The sequence below is a fragment of the Manis pentadactyla genome, chromosome 4 (assembly GCF_030020395.1).
Source record: "Manis pentadactyla isolate mManPen7 chromosome 4, mManPen7.hap1, whole genome shotgun sequence".
NCBI lineage: Eukaryota > Metazoa > Chordata > Mammalia > Pholidota > Manidae > Manis > Manis pentadactyla.
This window is the reverse complement of record NC_080022.1, coordinates 139832744-139854362: the sequence shown is the minus strand read 5'-3', so window position 1 is coordinate 139854362 and position 21619 is coordinate 139832744. Positions and strand designations below refer to the sequence as shown.

General features: G+C 50.7%; 1 protein-coding gene across 9 annotated transcripts in view; it reads left to right on the top strand.

Moving 5' to 3' along the window:
• Positions 1-19810, top strand: part of RAP1GAP2 (RAP1 GTPase activating protein 2) — a 210913-nt gene extending 191103 nt beyond the window's left edge. For all 9 annotated transcript variants that reach the window (XM_057501042.1, XM_036906110.2, XM_036906109.2 and 6 more), the window contains 8 exons: positions 5199-5336; positions 7037-7155; positions 9599-9712; positions 9972-10089; positions 10600-10726; positions 14183-14259; positions 14642-14680; positions 15564-19810. In XM_057501042.1, coding sequence (XP_057357025.1) covers positions 5199-5336; positions 7037-7155; positions 9599-9712; positions 9972-10089; positions 10600-10726; positions 14183-14259; positions 14642-14650 — 702 coding nt within the window. In that variant the 3' untranslated portion in view covers positions 14651-14680; positions 15564-19810. The remainder of the gene's footprint in view (positions 1-5198; positions 5337-7036; positions 7156-9598; positions 9713-9971; positions 10090-10599; positions 10727-14182; positions 14260-14641; positions 14681-15563) is intronic.
• Positions 19811-21619: the final 1809 nt, after the last annotated feature.

Sequence of the window (21619 nt, the reverse complement as noted above, 5' to 3'; positions counted from 1 at the left end):
AGTTTCAAATATTTTTATAACCTAGAAAAGCCTGTAGGCAGTGGATGCTCTGCCCATGGTTCCCAGTGGGTGAAGGGCCCAGCAGCTGCATGCAGGTTTGGGGTCTAAAGGAGTGGCCCGAGGCCATTGGTCCAGCCCCTGGGCTCTGGCAGCAATAGTGGTTGTTCTGTTTTGGTTCCAGTGGGTCTGACTAAAGGGGTTTCCCAGAGAGGAGAGGCTTCAGTACTTTATCATTATTAATCTTGGATCCAATAATTCAGGGAATTCTTATTTTCAACCCTTTCAGCTCTAGGCTCTTTCTGCATTCTGCTTCCATGCCTGTCTCTGAGGTCACTGTGGGGTGAGGAAGGGGACTGTCAAGGTCAATCACACAAAGTAGGCCTTCAGAGGGCTGCCAGTTCTGATCAGCCTTTTTTCAACCCCCCGCTGGGAACACGAGCTCTTTGCCTGGTCCCTTCCGTCCTCACCCTCATATCTCCCAAGCCGTGGAGGCTGGAGCTGAGGGCAAGCCAGGCGCAGCAGCGCAGAGCCCTGCAGCCTGAGGGATGCTGACTTTTGGGCGGGGCTGTGGCCTGGCCTCTGGTCCGACCCAGCTCAGGAAGCTGTCTCTAGTTTGGATATTTCATCATGGGCCTTGGGTCGGGCTGTGCTGAAGGAATTATCGGCATTCCTTACGGTGCTCCTCACCCAGATCTCCGTGGAATCCCCTCCTGAAGGAAATGGTGCATGAAATGATTCCAGAAAGAAAAGCTGTGTGTTGTATCTCCTTCCGGTCAAGCTCTCATCCCACAGGCATGTAGAAACATAATTGAGAATTCCTAGGGATAAATGTGGACTCAGCCGTCCATCCCTTGCCTCTGGTGACTGTTCTGGCCCGACTGTGGTGCAGCACCCTACAGTTTGCATCTCCTAGGGAGCAGACCCATCCCTGCCCTCGGTTGGCTGCCTGGCACCCCATACCACATAAACCAGTTCTGCACATTTTGCTTCAATTCTGCTGGCTACCATTTAAGCTTTTCTCCCAGAAGTAACATAACAGTTGATTTAGGGACGTCTAGACCCACTTCTCAGACTGAGGTGATTGGAGATACTCTCAGGAATTCTCCAGTTTTACACACTTTAAAATTTGTTGTTTTTATTTACATGATGATCTAAAAAAAGAGGTGTGTTTCCAACTACAGAGGCTAAACTTTTGCAATGAAGCTCATGATTAAATGACATTTCTGTAGAATGAGTAGGCATATTGCAAATGCAAGTCCATGGGACCACTGATGTTAGGGGTCTGGACATATTCTTGGAGTCTTACAGGAATCATTTCTCCTTACAAAGAAGCTGTACATTGGAAAAATACTGATCTCTAGACTGTTCTCAAGTGCCATTCTCAGCCACTGCCAGCTGTTGATGAAGTTTTTGTCTGTAATGCAATGAAAAAGTGATGCTACTTAATAGATCTATGTGAAATGTACTCAAAGCACCCATGAGCCATGTTTTGAGAAACACTGAGCTAGCCCAACCCTCCACTCACCTCATCATGCAGGAGGGACAAGGAGGCCACCCAGCAGCGGCAGACCTGGACCATGGCAAGCAGGCAGTTGTTTTCCAGCCTTTGAGGGCCTGTGACAGCTTATGCACTGGTCTGATCTGACCCCTAGTGGCAGGAGGGGAGCGCCGGGCTGCAGGTATCCCAGGCTCAGGTCCCTCAAGCCAGGACAGTCCCAGTAGCTCACAGATAAGAGGGAGCCCTGGTCTGGTCTGGTCACAGATTAGAGTAGAGGTGTGGAGGTGTATTTCCTCCTCTGTCAGGAAATACTTTCTGTCCTCCTGCTGAAAGGACAGAAGACCCCATTCGAGACCTCATAATACTTCTTGATTCGGAGCCATCTCAGCAGGCAAGCAGTTAGCGTGTTTCTCTCCAAGGGCCTCTTCCACTGTTGTTTGCCTGGTACAGATAGCCACGTCCACCTTGGAGGATTTGGGTTCCTTAAGTTGAGTTTGTTGAATTGAAACAACTCACAAGACCCACCTGTAAGGAAGTGAGGTTTGTGGTTGGCCCGGAAGAGACTTGCTCCCTGCATGATGCTAACTGGTGCTCAAGCCCCTTGCTGAAAGGGAGGGACAGGAGCAGATAACGAGAAAGAGATGCCATCTCTCTTCTCACTCCCCCAAAGAGAACATGTTCAGGGGCAAGCTGTGAGGTGAGCTGAGGGCTAGGAAACCAGGGTGATCAAGGATGTATATTGGAGTCAGACACAAGCAGACTCTGAGATGGTTGTGTGAAATACAGAGTAGACTGGTCTAGGTCTCCAAAGTCTAGAAAGGGTAAGGTTTCCACTTGGTGCACAGAAGACCTTCCAAGAGCCAGGCTGTCCACCGCTAGAACAGGCAGCTTTGAAACAGTGTGCAGCCCGACCCTAGGAAGATGCAGGCAGAGAAGAGATAGCCTGTGGCCCAGATGTACATGGGCTGAGTGGGAGAGGGACCAGATGGTCCCTGGAGACCTCTGGATGCCGACACAGAGCCTTGACCTGCTTGTCTTTTTCTCCCCTCCCTTCCTCTTCTTATATCACTGTCCTCCTCTCTCTTCACCCTTTACCCAAGTCCTCACCCAATTGGAAAAGGCCGGTGCTCCCAGCTCTACAACAGATTGAAATGTGAGATACTTTGGACCATGTCACTGGGTGACTTCATCCAAATCAAGCTTTATTTTAAGGTTTTGAGCCTTAGAACATCCTTCTGTTCCCAAGAGCAGGGGAGGAGAGCTGACTTGAGAGCGAGTAGGTATTTGGCACACACTGTCTCATCTCAGGCAGGGGCCATCGCCACGTTGTACAGACAAGGAGACTGTCTCAGAGAGGTTCAAGAGATTTATGCACCATGCTGGGAAGAACCAGGATTCAAACCTCTTCCTGTGTTTTTTTTTTTTAATCTAGTAGAGTTAATATACAGTATTGGTTTTAGGTGTACAACATAGTGATCCAACAATTATATACATTATGAAATGCTCACCAGTGCTAAGCGTAGTTACTGTTGCCACACACAGATATTACAGTATTTCTGACTATATTCCCTAGATTGCAAAACCCCTTCCTGTTTGCTTCGAGCAGCAGCTGGCCACACTACGCATCCCTGGAATTCCCTGTCAGCCCATTATCTCCTCAAACTTACCCTGCTGACTCAGAGCAACGCCACAGGCGATTGAGGAGAAGGTATGCTCCCTGACAGCAGGCTTGGAGACTGTTTTTGAGGGGAGGCTGAAAGCTCCTTGTCCATCAGTCAGCAGATGTTATATTCAATCGGGGCCACTTTTTGGGTTGCTGGAACTGTTCTTCTGGAGCTCAGGGTTTGGGTCCTGGGATCGGGTCCTAGCTCCGTCTCTTACCTGTGATGTGACCTTGGTAATCATTTACTTTTTGGGACCTTCTCTATCCGTATCTGTCCTCTCTGCATCTCAGGGCTGTAGGGATTCACTCAGATCACGTGAAGCTCAGCAGGCCAGGTACCATTGCACAGGGCTTTTTACTCATGTCAGATCCTTTGTGGAGAGAAACAGTGAGTGATACATCACATGAGGATGATGAAGTGACATGTCTTCATTGATGGCGATGGTGGTGGAGGTGGCAGTGGTATTCATGGGGACACCAACAGAACAGAATGATGCTGAGATTTATGGAGCACTTCACTCATGGAGTAACCTCACTGCTTATCCGGGGACACCTCAGTGTGGTGCCACACCTTTCCTGCCCTCAGTTTTCCAGTGTGACTTAATGGTCTTTGGGTGATGGAATGCACAGAATGTGCGGCTGTTCTAACCATGTTTCAGGAAACTTGCTGTGCGACTCTCTTCTGTGGTCCAGAAAGGGCGAGAGAGATTATGTTCCTCAAGGGGCATCTTTGGCTCAGACAGGAGAGGCTAGATGGCATCAGAGGTACAAGGCTGGTGGGCTCCAAATCTCATTCACAAGTGTAGCTGGTCTCCAGGGCTGTCATATTTACCAGTGGCCCTCCTTCCTGAATCAGCTTCCTGCATCCACATGTCTGTCCTTCTAGGTCAGTTTTCTGAGGTTCTGAGAACCTCAGCCAGCTTACAACAGGAGGAAAACCTCGTAGCTCACTTAACAAGCGGGCCTGAGGTGACTTAAGACCATGTGGTCCTCAGCCTGCAGCTTCTCCCCTCTTCCCCCTCTGCCATCCCCAGCTTCTCAGCTTCATCCCACAGGCTTGAGCCCTCGTGGCCCCAGGTGGCTGCTGCAGTTCCAGGTACAGAGACATCACATCTCTTGAGAATCACCAAGGAGACCTTCCCCCGGAGCCCCCAGCAGACATCCCCTCATGTCCCACTGGCCTGGGGGCGGGTTATGGGACTGCCTTAGACCTGAAGTCCTCCTCCATCCCATCGGGCCAGCCACACTCTTTGACTCCCCTCCTGCCTTTCTTCTGGTTGTCCCCTCCTGGGCACTTCACTGTTTGCCGATGTGCCCTTTGCTCTTCAGCAGCCCTAAGTAGGCACAGCGCATCATGGAGCCTGAGCAGCTCCATGCCCCCTGAGGCCCTGAACCCTGCCCAGTCTGAGCATCTCCTCTGTCAGCACCTGTGCCAGACTGTGGGCTTGTGATGATGCTGTCTTATACCCCCGCAAGTGTGAGAGATGCCCCAGTGCATGGATTAGTAAGAGCTCCTAACCAACGGCCATTGTATTCCAAGTTACACAAAGCACACTTTGGAATGACAGCAGATGGGATATCACTTTTTAAATATAGAAGGGTGCTTGGTTTTCTGGGAAAAGAGTGAGATCGGGGTCAGGCACATTTCCCACCATAATCCTGTGTGGAACATATCATTTCCTGAATTACAGATGAGGAAGCTGGAGCTTAGAGAGGTTGGTAACTAGACCAGGATGGGGGCTCGGGGAGCTGGCCTCACTTCCCTTACCTGTAAGATGGGAATAGCAACCTTTGTCCACCTTGCAGTGGTGCTGGGCACTGAGCCCTCAGACTCCCTGCTAAAAGTCACCCACGCCCGGAGCGTGGGATGGGATATGTGAATATTCTCTGTAGTGATTGTCATGTGAGCCACTGAGAGAGAATGCGTGTGTGTGTGTGTGTGTGTGCACATGTGCACATGCCAAGGGCTGTGTCTGCAAACCCTACCAGGAGGGCAGGGTCGTCCGGTGGGCCAGAGCTGGAACTCTCTCCCCACAGAGGGCCATCCGTGTGCGCAGCCACTCCATGGAGACCATGGTGAGCAGCCAGAAGAAGCAGCACAGTGGGGGCATCCCCGGCAGCCTCAGCGGGGGCATCTCCCACAACAGCATGGAGGTCACCAAGACTACCTTCTCGGTGAGTCTCCATGGGCCCCGGGCAGCACATGGGTCCTGGGGAGGGTCCTCAGGCCTGTGGAGGAAGGGTGCATTCACCCAGGTTTAGGCCAGGTGACCAGAGCAGGGATGACAGAGGGAAACTGAGGCTGTTAGGGGGTGACCCCAGGCCCTGCCCTGAGAAATGGTGCCGTCCCAGGTGGCACCTGCATTTGGCCCGGACCAGAAGCCTCCTGTTCTCTGAGTTTCCTCAACAAGTAGGACTTCTCCTTGGGACCAACCTGGCAAAATGGTTGTGGGACACATTGGCAAAATGGTCGTGGGACACATTTCTCTGCCCGGGGCTTGGGCCCCATGACGGGTGCCCTTGCTTTGTTATTAATGGTAACAGTGGCCTCCCAGCCTGCTCTGCACATATACTGAGCTGAGTAATTCATGGACATTATCTCATTTGATCCCTGGATCAGCTGTCTGAGGTAGGTGCTAATGTGTTCTCCATTTCACGTTTGAGGAAAAGGAGGCCCAGGGGGGTTAAGTAACTTCCTACAGGTCACCCAGCTAAGCTGAAGAGCTGGGATTTGAGTGCAGGTCTCCTTGAGCCCAAGCCTTTGCTCTTAGGCGCTGTGTAATGGAGTTTCCAAGGAAAGACAGCTTGGCAAGTCTGTGGGTTTGGGTTCTGGTCTGTTTGCACCAGGGGCTGGCCAGTGAAGGAGCCACATAGTCCTTTTAAAAAGCAAAGCGACTTTGGATTTGCAGACACTAGGGTTTTTTCTCTATTTAATAGCAGAACATGATATTAACAATTTGTATTACAAATGGTCTTACATAATTCATTTCATTTACCAAATATTTTCATAGCTCTTGGTGTCCTCCACCCAGGAGGTCTGTGGAGTGGGGGGGTGGGGGCAGGGGGCAGGGCAATCACCTTTATTCTGTCGAGGAGGAGATGGTGCCCAGAGAGTTTTGCCACTCACCTAAGGTTGCACAGCATGTGAGTGTCAGGAGTTGGGGCCTGAGTTAGCAGCCTGGTGGGCTCTAAAGAATGACTGCAGCCTCCTATCTCCTCCTCCACAATCTCCCATCTCTCCATTGCCCCCCACCTCATGGGGCTGAAGTGGAGCCATTTTCTGGGGAGCTTCCTCTTCCTGTGGTTACACATGAGCCTGGCTCTGCCATTCTCATTCTGTGTTGTTATAGAGTCCCTCAGCTTGGACCCATCTGTTTGAAGGGAATGAATGGGAAATCAAGAACCCTGGATTCTTGTCCTCACCTTCCCTGTGATTTGCTATATAACCTTGGCCGAACCCCCTTACCCTGCAGCTCTTCAGCTCCTTCATCGATAAAGGGAGACGTTGGGCCGGGTCACTCCCAGGGCCTTCTCAGCTCTGTGGTTTCAGGCAGGGACCCTCAGAGTCATTCGTCTTTCTTAACAGGTGGGCTCTCCTTATGGTGGCCCTGACCCCATGTTCCTCCAAGATTCTGGCCTATAGTGGATTGTCATCTGGGGTCACAAGGTTTGACTTAAAACACAGGAGAACAGACTGCAAAAGGCTTGAGTCTCAGGGTCTCAGATCCCAGGCTTCCTAGCTCGCTTGCCATTTTCTGGGGTCTCCGCCAGACTAGGTAGGGGGTTGCAGGAGCTATTGCAGATTGGAAAGGAGAAGGAAGGGAAGAAGACTGGGGTTTGGGGTGTGAGCACTCATTCTCACGGTTTCATTGCAGCCTCCAGTGGCCGCGGCAACGGCGAAGAACCAGTCACGCAGCCCCATCAAGCGGCGGTCGGGGCTCTTCCCCCGCCTGCACACAGGCTCTGAAGGCCAAGGGGACAGCCGGACACGGTGGTAACTGTCCAGTGTGGGGTTGTCAGCTCCCTCCATAATATAGCTGTCAGATGCCCAGCCTTGGGGAGGGCTTTGCACAGCTTCAGGAGACGGCATCTTTCTAACCCTGATCCCCACTTCAGGCACCTGCCCACCCCCTGCCACTCACTCACCTCTTTGTCCACTGAGGCAGATTTGGCCAGTCTCTGCATGGAACTTTCCAAAGCTGTTCTTGTCATATTTTTGACCCAAACTAGAAATGTTGCTTGGATTCTTTTCTTTCTTTGTTTCCTTTATCAGTGCTCGCTCGAATGTCCCTTCTTAGGGAAGCCTTCTCTGATTCTGCCAAAGTTAATTGAACTTTTCTGTGGGCTTCCAGAAAGTTCTCTCTTTTTTTTAAAGCAGTTCTCACATTGTATCATACTTAACCTGTCCTTGCTGATTGTCATTCTGATCCTTTAATTGGTGAGTCTGTCTGTTGAATTCAGCAAGCAGCATTTCTTGAGTGCCTCATACGTGCCAACCTGCAGAAGACACAAACCTGCCCTTCAGAGGCCTCCAGTGAGGGAAAGGAGGCATTTGGGTTGACTTCCCAGGTTTCCGAGTTGTGTGTCTGCAGCCCTGGATGGTGGCATCAGCCCCTGAGCTAGGGCCTGTGGGATGAGGGGCAGGTATATGGAAGACAATGAAAAGGTCTGTTTGGAAGCTGAACATGCAAGAGAGTACTTGTGGCCCACCTGGTAGAGAAGCATGGAATTCTGAGTGCTCAGAATTGCGAGTCTTGAGCTTGGGAGAGAGGCCTTGACCAGAGAGGAAGAGTTGGGAGTCAGTGAGGTAGGGGTGCTGTTTAAAGATGGATCGATGAATGCAGCCACCCAGAGGGGTGTATGGAATGCCTGGGGAATGCCCGTATTTAAGGGCAAGGGAAGAAAAGGAAGGAAGAGAAGAGAAGAGAGAGGCTGGGATCTCAGAGCCAGAAGAGAAATTCCATGAGGGAGGGTCAGTAGTGTCAGGGTCAGCCAGCTCAAGTCTTGCTTGAGTTGATAATTAGGAGGTCGTTAGCACTCTCATAAAAGTGCATTGAGGCCCCTCATGCCTCTAGGAAGACAGATGGACATAATCAAGAAGTCAAATAATAACAGGTGTTTGCAAGGATATGGGGGAAATGGAAGCCTCATGCATTGCTGGTGGGAATGTAAACTAGTGCAGCTGTTTTGGAAAATAGTCTGGCAGTTCCTCATGGAATTACTGGGTTGAATAGAGAATTACCAAATCACCCGCAATTCTATTCCTAGATATATACCCAAGAGAAAGCATACATATGTCTATGTAAAAACTAGCACACAGATGTTCATGGCAGCATTATGTGTAATAGACCAAAGTAGAAATGATCCAAATGCCCATCAGTTGATGAATGGATAAGTAAAAGGTGGCATATCAATAAAACAATATTATTTTGCAATAAAAAGGAGCAAAAGAGCAAAATAGTGATACACAAGACAACATAGATAAATCTTAAAAACACTATGTTAAGTGAAAGAAGCCAGTCACAAAAGGCCCCAACATGATGTATGATTTGATTTTATGAAGTGTCCAGGACAGGCAAATCCATAAAGACAAAGTAGATGAGTGGTTGTCAGGGGCTGGGGTTGGGGTGGGGTGGGGAGTGATTGTGAATGGGTCTGGAGTTTCTTTTAGGGGGACTAAAATGTTCTAAAATTAGATTGTGGTGATGGTTGTCTAACTCTGTGAACATACTAAAAACCCATTGGATTGTACACTTTCCAGGGGTGAATTGTACATGGATTGCATCTCAATAAAGCTGTTATAAAAATAAAAGTGCCTTGAGGAAAGGGCCATCATGTCCCCAACAGTGGGCACAGGGCAAATAGTGGGCATCAGTACATGGTCTTTGTTCAATTTTAGGAGAAGGAAATTCTTGGGCCCCAGGTTTAGAGTGGCCCAGTTCCCAAATTGCCCTTCTTGGCACTCAGGGCTGCCTCCTCACGTGCATCTGGGGAGGTCATATCGAAGCCAGTGTGAAGGGGGTCCCCGGAGTTATGCAGTGTGGGCTCTGCGGCACCCCTGAGGAGTCCATGTGCACTGGGTTATTTCCCTACACAGACCCCCCACCCCCATACCTCTGTGGCTTGCTCTTGACCTAGAGCTCTGCTTGGTGGGATGGAAGCTTGGGTTGGGAGTGGGCTTGGGTTCCTGGCCATCAAGCCAGGATGCTTGCTTTGGCTCTTGACTCTCACCCAGGAGCCTGGGGTAGCCCCTGGCGGAGCAGAAAGGCCTTGTGTGCAGCAGTCTCTGAGGGAGCTTGCATGGGAATGGAGGTCCTGGTGGCCGTGCTCTGGCAGGGCACACTGTGACCCATGGCCCCCATGGCACTCTCTCGGGCCTAGGGATTTCTTGGGGGCTGGCCCCATGGCCTCACTCTTCTTCATTCCCATTTTGTCAGTGACAGTTCCTCCAGCAACCCCAAGACCCCGGATGGTGGACACTCTTCTCAGGAGCTAAAGTCTGAGACCTCGTCCAATCCCAGCTCTCCGGAAATCTGCCCCAACAAGGAGAAGTAAGAGACAGGGTTGGGGAGGGGCTGGCTTTGGCCTCTTGGGGCCCTGGAATATGCTGTCTGCTCCAGGCAACCTGACAGCCAGCATCTCTTGTCCAGGGAACTCTCCAGAGCACAAGCCAACAGGCAGGAGCATGAGGCGCAGCTGGTGGGCAAGCTCCCTCTTTGCTGGCCCTGCCCTGTCCTGCCCTAGGGCCTGGGGAGGGCCTGGGGGTATTGGTGTATGACCCGGGCCTGCCTTGCTCCCTGTCCCCTGCAGGCCCTTCATAAAGTTGAAGGAGAATGGCCGAGCCAACATCTCCCGCTCCTCCTCCAGCACCAGCAGCTTCAGCAGCACGGCTGGGGACGGCGAGGCCATGGAGGAGTGTGACAGTGGGGTACGTGTGGCCCTGTCCAGCTCTGGGGAGCAGGGAAGGGCACCCTGGGCCAGCTGGACACCCACGCTCTAAAATGCCTACTGTGGGCAGAGTGGCATCCAGGTTCTGGGGATAAAAGGGGAAATGTGGAAACAGGAGGTGGCCCGGTCAGCCACCTCCACCCTCTGGGAGCAGTGGCCGGGGGTGGGGGGGTCTTCCTTGGAGTGACATAGGGGCGGCAGCAGAGGGGCAAAGCCCAGGCTGAACAGTGTCCCTGTCGTGGAGCTCCTGGCTGGAGAGGGGAGGGGTCAGCCCCTGTGGGCCTGGGTCCAGGGCACTTCCCGGGGGACGGGGGGAGGTTGAAGCCAGGTTGGAGGCAGCAGAAGGTAAGAGCAGGGCCAAGTTGGGAGCGGGAGGCTGTGACTGTCCTGGCCTTGCTGGGGGCTTGTCTCAGGTCGGCTGAGGCACGGGCCACCCTGTGGGGCTGCCAGGGGGTGGGTCTGTCCTCGCTCACCCAGCCTCTGTCCCCAGAGCAGCCAGCCGTCCACAACCTCGCCCTTCAAGCAGGAGGTGTTTGTCTACAGCCCGTCCCCGAGCAGTGAGAGCCCCAGCCTGGGGGCAGCTGCCACCCCCATCATCATGAGCCGGAGCCCTACCGGTCAGTGACGTTCGCGGGGTGCACCATGGGGTGGGGGTGGGGCTGTGCCCTGACCACTGTTCGTGGCGTATGTACCCCAGGCACACTGAGGTTCTGTTCTACCCCAAAGTGTGTGGCCCCTCGGCTCTGTTAGCTCACTTCATCTGCTCTTCAACCGTAAGGGGCTCTTTGTCTCCTTACTTATGGGGAAACTGAGGCTCAGAGAGTTCAGTGATTTGCTGGAGGGGTTGGGATTATGGGATTTGAAAGCTGGGCTCTCTGCACCCACACCATCACTGACCCAGGGCCCCTCTGTCACGACAATCCTGATAATATAGGATACAAGGTGGGAAGAGTGTTGCAGGTGGAGGGAACAGCACACAGGAAGGCCTGGAGGGGATTGAGAGACTGTGTTCTGGAAGCGCATGTTCCAGAGGCTGGTGAGAAAGGAGACAGCAGTTAGGATGCTATCCCAGGATGGTCAGGAGATCTGGCGAGGATTTTGGTGGTGTCCTGCTGGCAATAGAAGCCATTGGTGGGTTTTATTAAGTCTTTGAAGGTTCTTAAGTAGAGAAGTGCCATCTGGAGCAGAGGAAGATCAGTTTGGTGGCTGCAGCAGGCTGAGCAGAGGACTGGTGGGGAAGCACATCAGGGAGGGGTCACAGTGGGCGGTGAGAGGTGGCAGGGCCGTGGATCTGGGGATGCTTGAGCAGTGAGAGACACATGGATTCGAGAGGTGTCACGGAGGTGAAATCTTCCACTCTCAGCGGTGGGGGTTCAAGGAGAGCAAGGAGCAGAGGCCTTTCGGGTTTCTGTGAGCCCTGCAGTCGGGCAGGCAGGAGGAGCCAGCTCTGGGGGGAGGGGGAGGGCTGGCGCCCCAGGGGCACCCAAGTGGGCATGAACGGGAGGTGCAGTGGGAGCCCAGAAGAACCTCGAGGAGGGCAGCCTAGCATGGGGCAAGTGCAGGGCTCTGGGGCGTGGGCCCAAAGTCTGGATCTGCCACTACTAATGGTGTGACATTGGGCAGGTTACTGAACCTTTCGTGCCCTCAGTTTCCCCAAACAAAATATGGAGGGAGGGGAATAGTTTCTACCTCATATGGCTGGTTGTGTGAAGGTTAAATGAACTTATGGTTGTAAGAGACAGAACTTTAACCTAGGTGTTTGTTCAACAACAGTAATAAAACAGCAGTATCATCGGTGGTTCTCAGTGGGCTGCTTCTCCCCAGGCACATTTAGCAATGTCTGGAGATAGTTTTGATTGTCAGGACTGTGGGAGGGGGTGTGCTGCTTACATCTGGTGGGCCAAGGTCAAGAATGCTGCTAAACCTCTGCAGTGTACTGGGTAGACCCCCAACCAAGAATTATCTGGTCCTAATGTCAACAGGCTGAGGTTGAGAAACTCCAGTCTCAAGATAGAAACACAGACAGTTCTTGCGCTTCCTCCTTCAGCTCCCTGTGGCTGGGCAGCCGTGGAGCTGGGTTCTTGTCCTGGCTGTGGTGTTGACCCGCCTCCCTCTCTGGGCCTCACTGTCCTCATCTGCAAAGTGGAGTGGTCATACAGATTCCTTGATTTTTTTTAAAAATAAGGCTTGGTTAAATATTGAGGGATTGAACAAAAGAATCTATAAGCAAGGCTGGGAAGTCTTGAGTAATGGGAGGTTTAGAAAAGAGTGCAACTTGCTGAAGGTCATGCTGGGCAGAAGGGGACCTGGAACCAGCCTGGGGGCTCCTTGTGCTTATTGTGCCACATGGTGATGCATCTCCTCATACCAGCCCCCCATGTAGTATCTGACCCTGGGGCCATCTCTTACTGCCACCCCCACAGGAGTTGTGGGGACCAGGACCACGGAGGCTTTGTGGACGTTTGGAGACCTTTTTTTAGGCTGCTCAGTGCTGCATCTAGGTAGAAGCAGGGTCAAAGGGAGGGAGGTGGCGTGGGAAGGGGCTGACACCCCGTCTTGCATAATCTCAGGTGCCCCAACCATTGTTCCTTTCTCACCTGGGACCCTCAGAGGGGGTTTGTCAGGTTACACTGAGAAGTACTCAGAGTGCTGGGTGGAACCCCTTGATTTGAAGCACCAGAGTAAGTCAGCAGCTTCCAGCTGGAGGGTGCTGAGCTAGCTGTGGATCCCCTCAGCCCGAGGAGACCCAGGAAGCCAGGTGGTCCCCCTGCCACTGCTGTGCTGACAAATGCGACTGGCTCTCCTAACCACACATGCATACATGTACACAGTCTCACACGTTTTTTGTAAATCTTACTGATATAAAGGATCTGAAGCACACAATTTATTAGTAATACTAAAATACAGTCTTTTTAAAAATACTTTTTAAGAATGGAAGTATAGTTGATATACAATATTATATCAGTTTCCAAGTATTCAACATAGCGATTCAACAGTTTTCTACATTATTAAATCCTCACCCTAACTAGTGCAGTTACTATCTGTCAACATAGATGTTGCAGAACTGTTGACTATATTCTCTATGCTGTACTTTCATCCCCGTGACTAATTTATATAATGATTGAGATTTTGTGTCTCTTTATCCCTTTCATCTATTTCACCCACCCACCCTAGCCCCCCATCAACGGTAACCACCAGTCACGTCTCAGTGTCTGTGAGTCCGTTGTTGTTTTGTTTTGCTTCTAGATTCCACATTTAAGCGATGTCATATGGTTAAAATACAGTCTTTACTATAAATCCCATATAGCCCATTCTCACAAAACGCTTTTATTGATATTTGCCTAACCTTTGTATCTGGAGACAACTTTGCAAATAATGAACAAGTGTAGTTCTAACATGAATATTTGATATTATTTTGTCAGTGACATGAACAACCTCTATGTTGAATCAGATAATAATTTTCAAGTGTTGGAAGAGTATTTACTCAGTTTTTTGTGCTAATTGTGTAATGGCTATAGACATATCAAGTGTAATCTATATTATTCACATTTTTCCATTTGTTTCTTAAGTCTAAACAACAGAACAATAAAGCCCTGATTTTGTAGCATTTGCTGATTTCTGTGGTGTAAATACTCCTATCATGGTTGAGCTCGAGCTACCAGTGTGATGTGGTGTTGGGAAGAATTACCAGCCAGATGGTTTTTATGGACACAAATAACTTTATGTCTATATATAGAGTAACTTTATGTCTATAGACATAAATAAGAGAATCTATAAATGGTAAAATATAGTGACATAACAAGGAAATGATGACTTGAATATTTATTACCCTCAATGAATATAATTTAATTGTAAGCTTATATTATTAAATTAAAAAAAAATAATGGTGTTTAACAACCAGCCCACAGCATTTCTAAATGTTTAAAGAGTTGGCTTGTGAATTGGTACACATCATGTAGAGTGTCTGGTGGAGGGGGGGAGCTCCCTTCTCCTGACCTCCCTAGGCAGCGCCCCCACTTCAGTGACCTCTGCAATCCCATCCTGTCTTTATGGACATGTTTCTTTTTTCCCAGATGTCAAAAGCAGAAACTCCCCGAGGTCAAACCTGAAGTTCCGCTTTGATAAGCTCAGCCATGCCAGCTCTAGTGCGGTAAGGACCTAGAATTGTGGGGGGAACAGGGGGAACCCCTCATATCCCACATTCCAACCTCCTCCCAAAGCCAGCCATCCTCCCAGGGGCTCGAGGAAGAGGGTGCCTCACACATCGCATAGGGGGAAGAAAGCTCTGGTCCCATCTGGGGGTGATGCTCTCGGTCCCAGCATGGTGCAGGCATCGGCCTGGGCATCACCAGCACCTTTGCCACACCTCCTGTGGTAGAGCCACGCCCTTGGACACACACAGGTGTCCTTCAGGAACCGTTGTCTCCTGGGGCCTCACCGGAGAATTGAGAGCTGAGTGCATGTAAACTGCAGTCAGTGGGATTGTGTTGTCCAGTTATTTAAAACTCTTGTCTGGATTTTTCTTGCAACAGGGTCACTAATGTGAAACAGGAGTCCTTCACCTGTCAAAGGTGGGTCAAGTGTTTGTCTTGCTGTGGCCACCAGGGAAGGGGTAGTAGATCAGGGTACTCCTTTAAGATCAGGGTGCTAGAGGCCTGATAACCTGAGATTGGACAGAGAGATCCTGACAGCTGGGAGCATCTATGATGGGGCTCAGGCCTGGATTGGGAAGATGGCAAGTGGCCTTGGGGGCAAATGGGAAGGGTTGTCCTCTCAGGACTGGGTCAAACTCACTCAGTTAGTCTCCTGACACTAGAGGGGCCTGGTTCCAGCAGGCAGAGGCGCAGTAGCCCAGAGGCCACCTTCTTCGCCTGGAGGGGAGATTCCTTAGTTTACCCTCTCAGTTGCCTTTCCTTCCTTGTGTCTGGGCTGAAGTATGTCCTTCCTGTGTGTCCAGATAGATATCTTGCCCTCTAAACATTGTGCAGGACGACCCCAGGGTGGACCTTTGCCAAGGGAGCATGTGGTTTTGGTAGAGCAGGGCATGGGTCCAGTGCCCCACCACCAAGGCCTGACCTCCTGCTGGTCAAGCTGCCAGAGCCCCATCTGATCTCCCAGCCCTCTTCCTGCCATGGGCCTTCCAGGGGTGTGAGTCACAGTTGGAACCAAGGGGAGGGACACAGTCGAGCCCACTTTGTATAACCCTTATCTATGAAAAAGCAGGAGAAAAGAGGGGAATGCAGACACTCACCCCCACCTCCCATCACGTGCTGCAGCTGACTGTTCACCAAACCTGTGTTAGGCCCAGCGTCTCAGGCCGTATGAGGTCTGGCACCCTTGCGTTTGGACTCTCTGGTCCTAGTACATTCAGTGGGCTACAGCCAGGGGCACACATTTGCCCTCCCTCCATTACCCAGTGCTTGTCATCACCTCCCTCCTCCTTGTCTCCTCCAGGGAAGCCCCGATTCTGCCTCGGAGAGGGCTCCTATTCCAGCGGTTCGGGGGTGCCGTCCACTACTCTGACCGTCACAGTCTGCTGCCCCATGGCCCCTGCCCACCAGACCAGCATCTGCCCCAGCATCCCAACCCAGCAACAGCCCTGCACACCCCTTTGCTGGACCCCCTGCAAGCACCTGCCCACCTCTGGACCAGGCTTCCTTCCTCCAGGCTCCCCCTTTCCCGGACCCCCACGTGATGTGTGTCTGGGTCGTTTGTCATCTTGTTTTGTCTGTAGAGGAAAGAATTGGGCAAGGGGGTATCCGGGTGCTGAGGATTCCGTCAGAAACCAGAGAGGCAGGGAGAGCGGTGGGGTGGGGAGCAGAGGCTGCCCACAGGTTACGGCTCCCCAGGCAGGGAGGTGCTGCGCGTCCTGGGTGTGGCAGGCACAGCGGTCGTTCAGTGGTGGTGGAAGGGCCGCTTTTCCAGGAGTTGGGATTTGTAGCAGTTCTTAAAGCTGTCCTCATAGAAATCAGCTCTGTTGCTCCTTCATCTCTGGAGCTCCCAAACACTCAGTTTGCTGCTGTGCTAGGACCTTCTTTTCCATCTGTGGACATCAGGCCCAGGGCTGCCTCTTCCCTGTTGCTGTGTATCCTGAGTGGCCTGGCTGGTTGAGGCCGAATCAGAGCTGGGTGTGTGGGGGCTGCAGGCTTCCTTGACAGCAGCCTGAACTGTGTGTCCAGCCTACGTTCTCATGGCTGCCATGGGAGAAGCCCTGTGTTAGTCTCTCCCCTTTCAGCAGATGTTTTTCCCATGAAGGGGTGGGCAGCCGGGAGTGAGAAGGAGTTTGGGGAAAGCAAGCCAGCTAGCCGGGGCTGCAGCTGAGGAAAACCTCAGGGCTGAGGCCTAGGTGGGGATCCAGGTCTCCGCTGGAAGTGGACTGGGGAAGTAACTCAACCACCACTTTGGTGAGAGCCCAGAGGCAAGGAGCGTGTGGGGAAGGAGCGGCGTCCTTCTGCAGTTTGCGTTCCTCGCATCCGTGGGGGACCCAGGGCTGCCTGGGGGCTCTTTCCAGCTGCTGGGCCCTTTGTCTGTGTTGGGGCTTGATCCCCCCATCGTGCCCTTCCCCCATTCAACCACAGGTCTGTAGGCAGTGGTCCTATCAGTACATTCCTGCAACCCCGGGCCCCAGGATGTGAGTTTGGCCACCACGTGCTGCCCGCTCCCCCAGCTGGAACCAGTTCGCTGGGATGAGCCGGGTGAGCTCGGGGAGGAGCCCCCCTCTCACCTCTCACCCACCCTAGTGTGCAGTGCTGGGTGGGTTCTGCTGACTGGCCCTGCTTTAAGGCGGGGTGTCCTCCAAGTAAGAGTCTGAAGAGCAGACCCCTGGAGGCACTGCAGCTTCAAGTGCTTGTGGGCCCCTGTGACACAGGGCTGCCCAGGTGACACAGGCTGGGCTCCTGCTTTAAGGAGGAGATGACAAGATTTCCAATCAAATGCTTTATTTGCACTGGGATCTAGGCCTCTTCCTAAGTCAAGACATGTAAACATCACACTGGTTTTGACCGATGTGACAGTTTCCCCACTGCTTTTGCCATGGGAGCAAAGCCCTTGACCCTTTGTCCCCCACTCACCTGGACACTGCAGTTGGGGTGGACCTCTCCCATCACAATATTTGGGAAATGTATTTATTTAAGTACTAGTCTGGTAAAATTTATTCTAGCTAGAAGGCCAACAAATGTCTGTTTAACTTTTACTAAAAATCACCATAGTGGCGGCCACTGCTGGAAGGAGGCCCGCAGATTCCGGCAGCATTCTGTTGGCTGGGTTCCTGAACTTGAAAGGTCAAACTGCATCTCTTTAAAAACTCTTCCAGAGTTCTGGATGACTTCTCCGGGTGGCTGGTATTTACAGCTGCTTGGTGGCTGTGCTGTCTTGTGTCGTAGTCTGGGGCTCCTCTGGGGTTTCCAGATTGTCCCCACTCAGTTCTACTTGGGACCCTCATACCACCTTCCCCTGCTGTTCTGGCTGCCTGCCCTGCAGCCCCTACCTCCTGGGAGGGCTTTGACCCTGCCTGAAGTTAGCCAGTGCCCAGGATGGCTGGCTGTGTCCAGAGAAATGGAGAAACTATGTCCTCTAAGAGGCAGACCTGAGAAGTGGTCTGTCCCTTGTGTTTGCTAGTGGGGATGCTCTGGGCAGGATCTGAAATGTCCCTCCATGTGGGTCTTGTCTTACCATCTCTAGAAAGTCCATCCTGCGGTGTCCAGAGTGTACATGGCCAGCCCCTCTGAGGTCCCAGGGCTGATGGGGAGGGAGAAACCAGGACTGGGCAGCCTCCTCTGCCTGCAGGCTGCTTGCCCCACATGCCCCTTGCATCACCTCTGACCCCAAACGTCTTTCCTTTTTTAGCTGCACCTGGTCTTGGGGCCCAAAATTTTGCTCAAGCCTCATTGGTCCTTGGGACTAGACTCATCCTGATGGTGCTCATGCTGATGTTTGAGGCATTCCTCTTGGGGTCTCCTGAACTCAGGAGAAATGTTTCCGGGACATGTCTCTGCCTCTGGGACCTGCCTAACTCATGGAAAAAATTATACTTGTCAGGCATTCTGGGGCACCCATATGCCTCTGCTTGATTTATGCTTAACAGATTCAGGAGCTTGAGGTAAAAGGTCATAGCTAGAGTTTCTGTCAATACCAATGAATAGAAAATGGTGTTTCTTAAAAAAATATTCTATAGTTCAGCCTTGTCAGCTTCATCTCAATGTCCAAGTCTCTAGGGCCCTTTTTAGTACCCACCTGGTCATCATCTAGATGAGAAACCTTAGCCCCAGTGGGGGTAAATAACTCGCTTGAGGTCACACCACCAGCTAGTAGCAAAGCTGGGATTAGAACCCACAACCCAGGGCCCTTCCTTTGGCACCACCTGCATGCTCGGTTGAACAAGTGGCTGCATTTCCTGGGCCCCTGAGTTTGGAGAAGCCAGTTAGCTGGTGCCTTGGACCTGACTGGGAGGTGCTGGTGGTCAAGGGTGCTGGGGGCCTTGGCCTCCATGCTTCTAACCAAAAGGATATTCTCCGGGATTTTTTGGTGAGGGCCCTGGGATTTTGGCTGCAGCTTGAGCAAAGAAAAGGAGGAGGGAAAGAGATTCCTTTCCTGTTTCTCAGTGATCTGAGTTTTTAAACTCCTGTCTGTAATAGGGTTGGAGGTCAGGGCAGAGATGCAGTTAACCAACCCTTAGTTTCCCTTCTTAAGAACAACAGTGGTAAAAGAAAACCCTCTGATTCTCCTTGATCCTTAAACAAAGGTGGCTCATAAAACCTAGGCTCAAGTGACAAGGTGGGACAAGAGCCTCTTTCATTTTCTTACCCAGACTGTTTAAGGTGCCAATACAAACACTACCTTCTTCATTCAGTCTGAGTCGGTAGAGACAGGTCTGTTGTGGAGGAATGGTCAGGCGTCAGGTAGATCGTATGGCTGCAGGTGGCTGGCTGGCAGGAACCTGGCCCATCAGCCATGCTTGGCACCCCATGGCTCCTCCCCCAGCCTCTGGCTTCCCCCTTGCTCAAAGGTGAGGGTGGGTGGGTGGAACTGGCCAAGGCTGTCCCTGCTACGGGGGCTGGTTGGGGCATTCTTCTACAAGCTCTGATACCTGATTTATCACCAGCCCCTTGCCCAACCCAACCTGTGTCTCCTTCCTTTCTGGGCTGTGTGCCCCTTCAGAGGAAGGAGACAACCCCTGCTCGGGCCAAGGACAGCTGAGCTCTGCTTGTATAGAGGCTGTTGGGGCAGTGGCTGTGTCCTGTGCCTTACCAGCCTGGAAGAGAGGGTGTTTGGCCAGAAGGCTGGAGATTAAATGGCATTGCCTCTGATTTTGTGACATTTCCAGTTGGAAGGGTCAGTCCCCCATTCCCGTTCCTTAGCATGTATGCCAGCTCTCCCCATCATGGGAGTCACCCTTGCACACTCCAGCCCAGGGAGTGCTGACATTTAAGTGTGAAGAGAGTCCTCTGTGTGATAGAACCTATATGACGTGTAGTTTGGAAATGATCATGTGATGATGACTTTTGTTTCTTTCCTCTTAGCGAGGAGGTGATTCGTAGACCCTGACTGCCTATGTAATGTAAATAGTGTACATTTAATTTATTGCTATGGTAGCACATTGTATTTGTTAATGTATAAAACAAATTCTAAAAGGTTGACAAATGTATATTTTGTTGCTTAATGTGTCTTTGCAGAAATTGACAGTAAATAACATATTTTGTGTCCATCAGTGTTCAGACTTCTTTGCTTGGGGCCCCAGTTCTGAGCACCATCTTGCCTTCTGTTCAACAGAGGTTGAATCTGCAGCCCATGGGGCATATCTGGCCTGAAGATGTGTTACTTTGGCCTCAAAGTGTTTTAAAATTTTTGAATTAGTTGCCATTGTTTAAAAAACTGACCTCGATTAAAACGAAAACAAAAGACCCCTAGAAATTACACACACATCTGAATTTTTCTGCTTCTCTTAAAAATCAGATGCTGGGTGTACTCCTTAGGAGTAGCACAAACTGGTCAGCGCTCACTAGAAGCTACCCATCTGGTGAGACCTGAGTGCACCCTAATCCCCACCATTCCCTACTGTTTACACCTGGAGCATTTTACCCATTGCTGTTATTTGCTTGGCCCCTCTAAGCATGAGTTTAATACCCCTGCTAGTTGCCCCTGATTTGTCTCCATTTTTTTCGCTCCATTTTTATCTGTCTAGATTTTTTTCTTCCTTCTGCCTACTTTTCAAATTCCCAATTCACCTTTTCAAGGATTCTGTCATGATTAAATGTCCTCTCTCCTATCTGCCAGTGACTCCCAAATGGCCATGATTTTTTGTACATTTTACATTACAACATTTGTAGATAGGTTTAGAAGTAATATCTGTATATATTTTTTCTTAGGAAATTCAAAGACAAGGAACAGGCCTTTATCAGCTGGAACTTGGTTGTGTGATCTTGGGCAAATTACTTCTCTGCATTTGCATTTTCTTTGATTAATCAGAAAAATAATCTTCATGCAAAGCATGAGGATAAAAGTGAATTCGTAATTGGGAAAAAGCTTTGAAAAAAAGACAAGTGTTATTCAAGCCCCAGAGGTTCTATTGTTACTACCATTGTGACACTACCAGCAGCTGATATCTATCAAATGCTTACCATGAGCTAAGTGTTGTACTTATACTGTCAGTTCTTCTCTAATGACATCACAACACTATGCAGAGTTGTGCAACCACAGGGCTTATGGGAAAAATAGGGCTAGGGACATAACACACAACAATCTTATCAGCAACACATAAAAATAAGATAGGAACTCAGTGAAAATGGTAGCACAGTTTTACACAGGTTAAAGGATTAAGAAATACTAAATATAATAAAAATGACATTGTACTTGGAAATAGACTTGATGTTGGGTTGTGGAAGCAGAGCTGGAAGAGATGCTGCCTGTGTTATTGTGAAGAGGTGGAATGAGATGTTTTCTGAAATTGGAGGGATGGTGGTTAACACCAGATGGGACGGCTGTGGCTCATAACACCTTGTATGCTGAGGTAGCTGGCAGATACTTGAGGTGTGTGTGTGGTTTTCTGAGTCATCTAGTATTTCTCATGGATGAGTTGCATAATCAAATGTGCAATTTGTACTACACTCAAATTTCTCCCTAATATATCAATTGCATTTAACCAAATACCCATTTTCAAAATAAGTTTTCTAGCAGAACTGACTGTATTATCTCACTTAGACATCCAGACAGCCCACTAAGGTATATGTGGCTATTATCTGCATTTCACCTAAAGAATCAGAATCAAACTTCAATTTGGAAACCAAATTTGATGCAGTTGTACCTTGATATGAAGGTTAGTTTTGGGCTGTGGGGTTCCAGGTGTGTAGCATACACCCAGTAAAGTGGGTTCCCCTCTCTGGTTTCTCTGCCCAGCTTAGAGCCGCCGCTCTGGCCCGTCTTTGCAGCATCCCGGGCTGCTGTCATCACACCCAGGCTAGGTGGTGCCTCATCTGAGCCCACGGTTGCAGGTTTCCTATTGCTTAGAGTTTTAG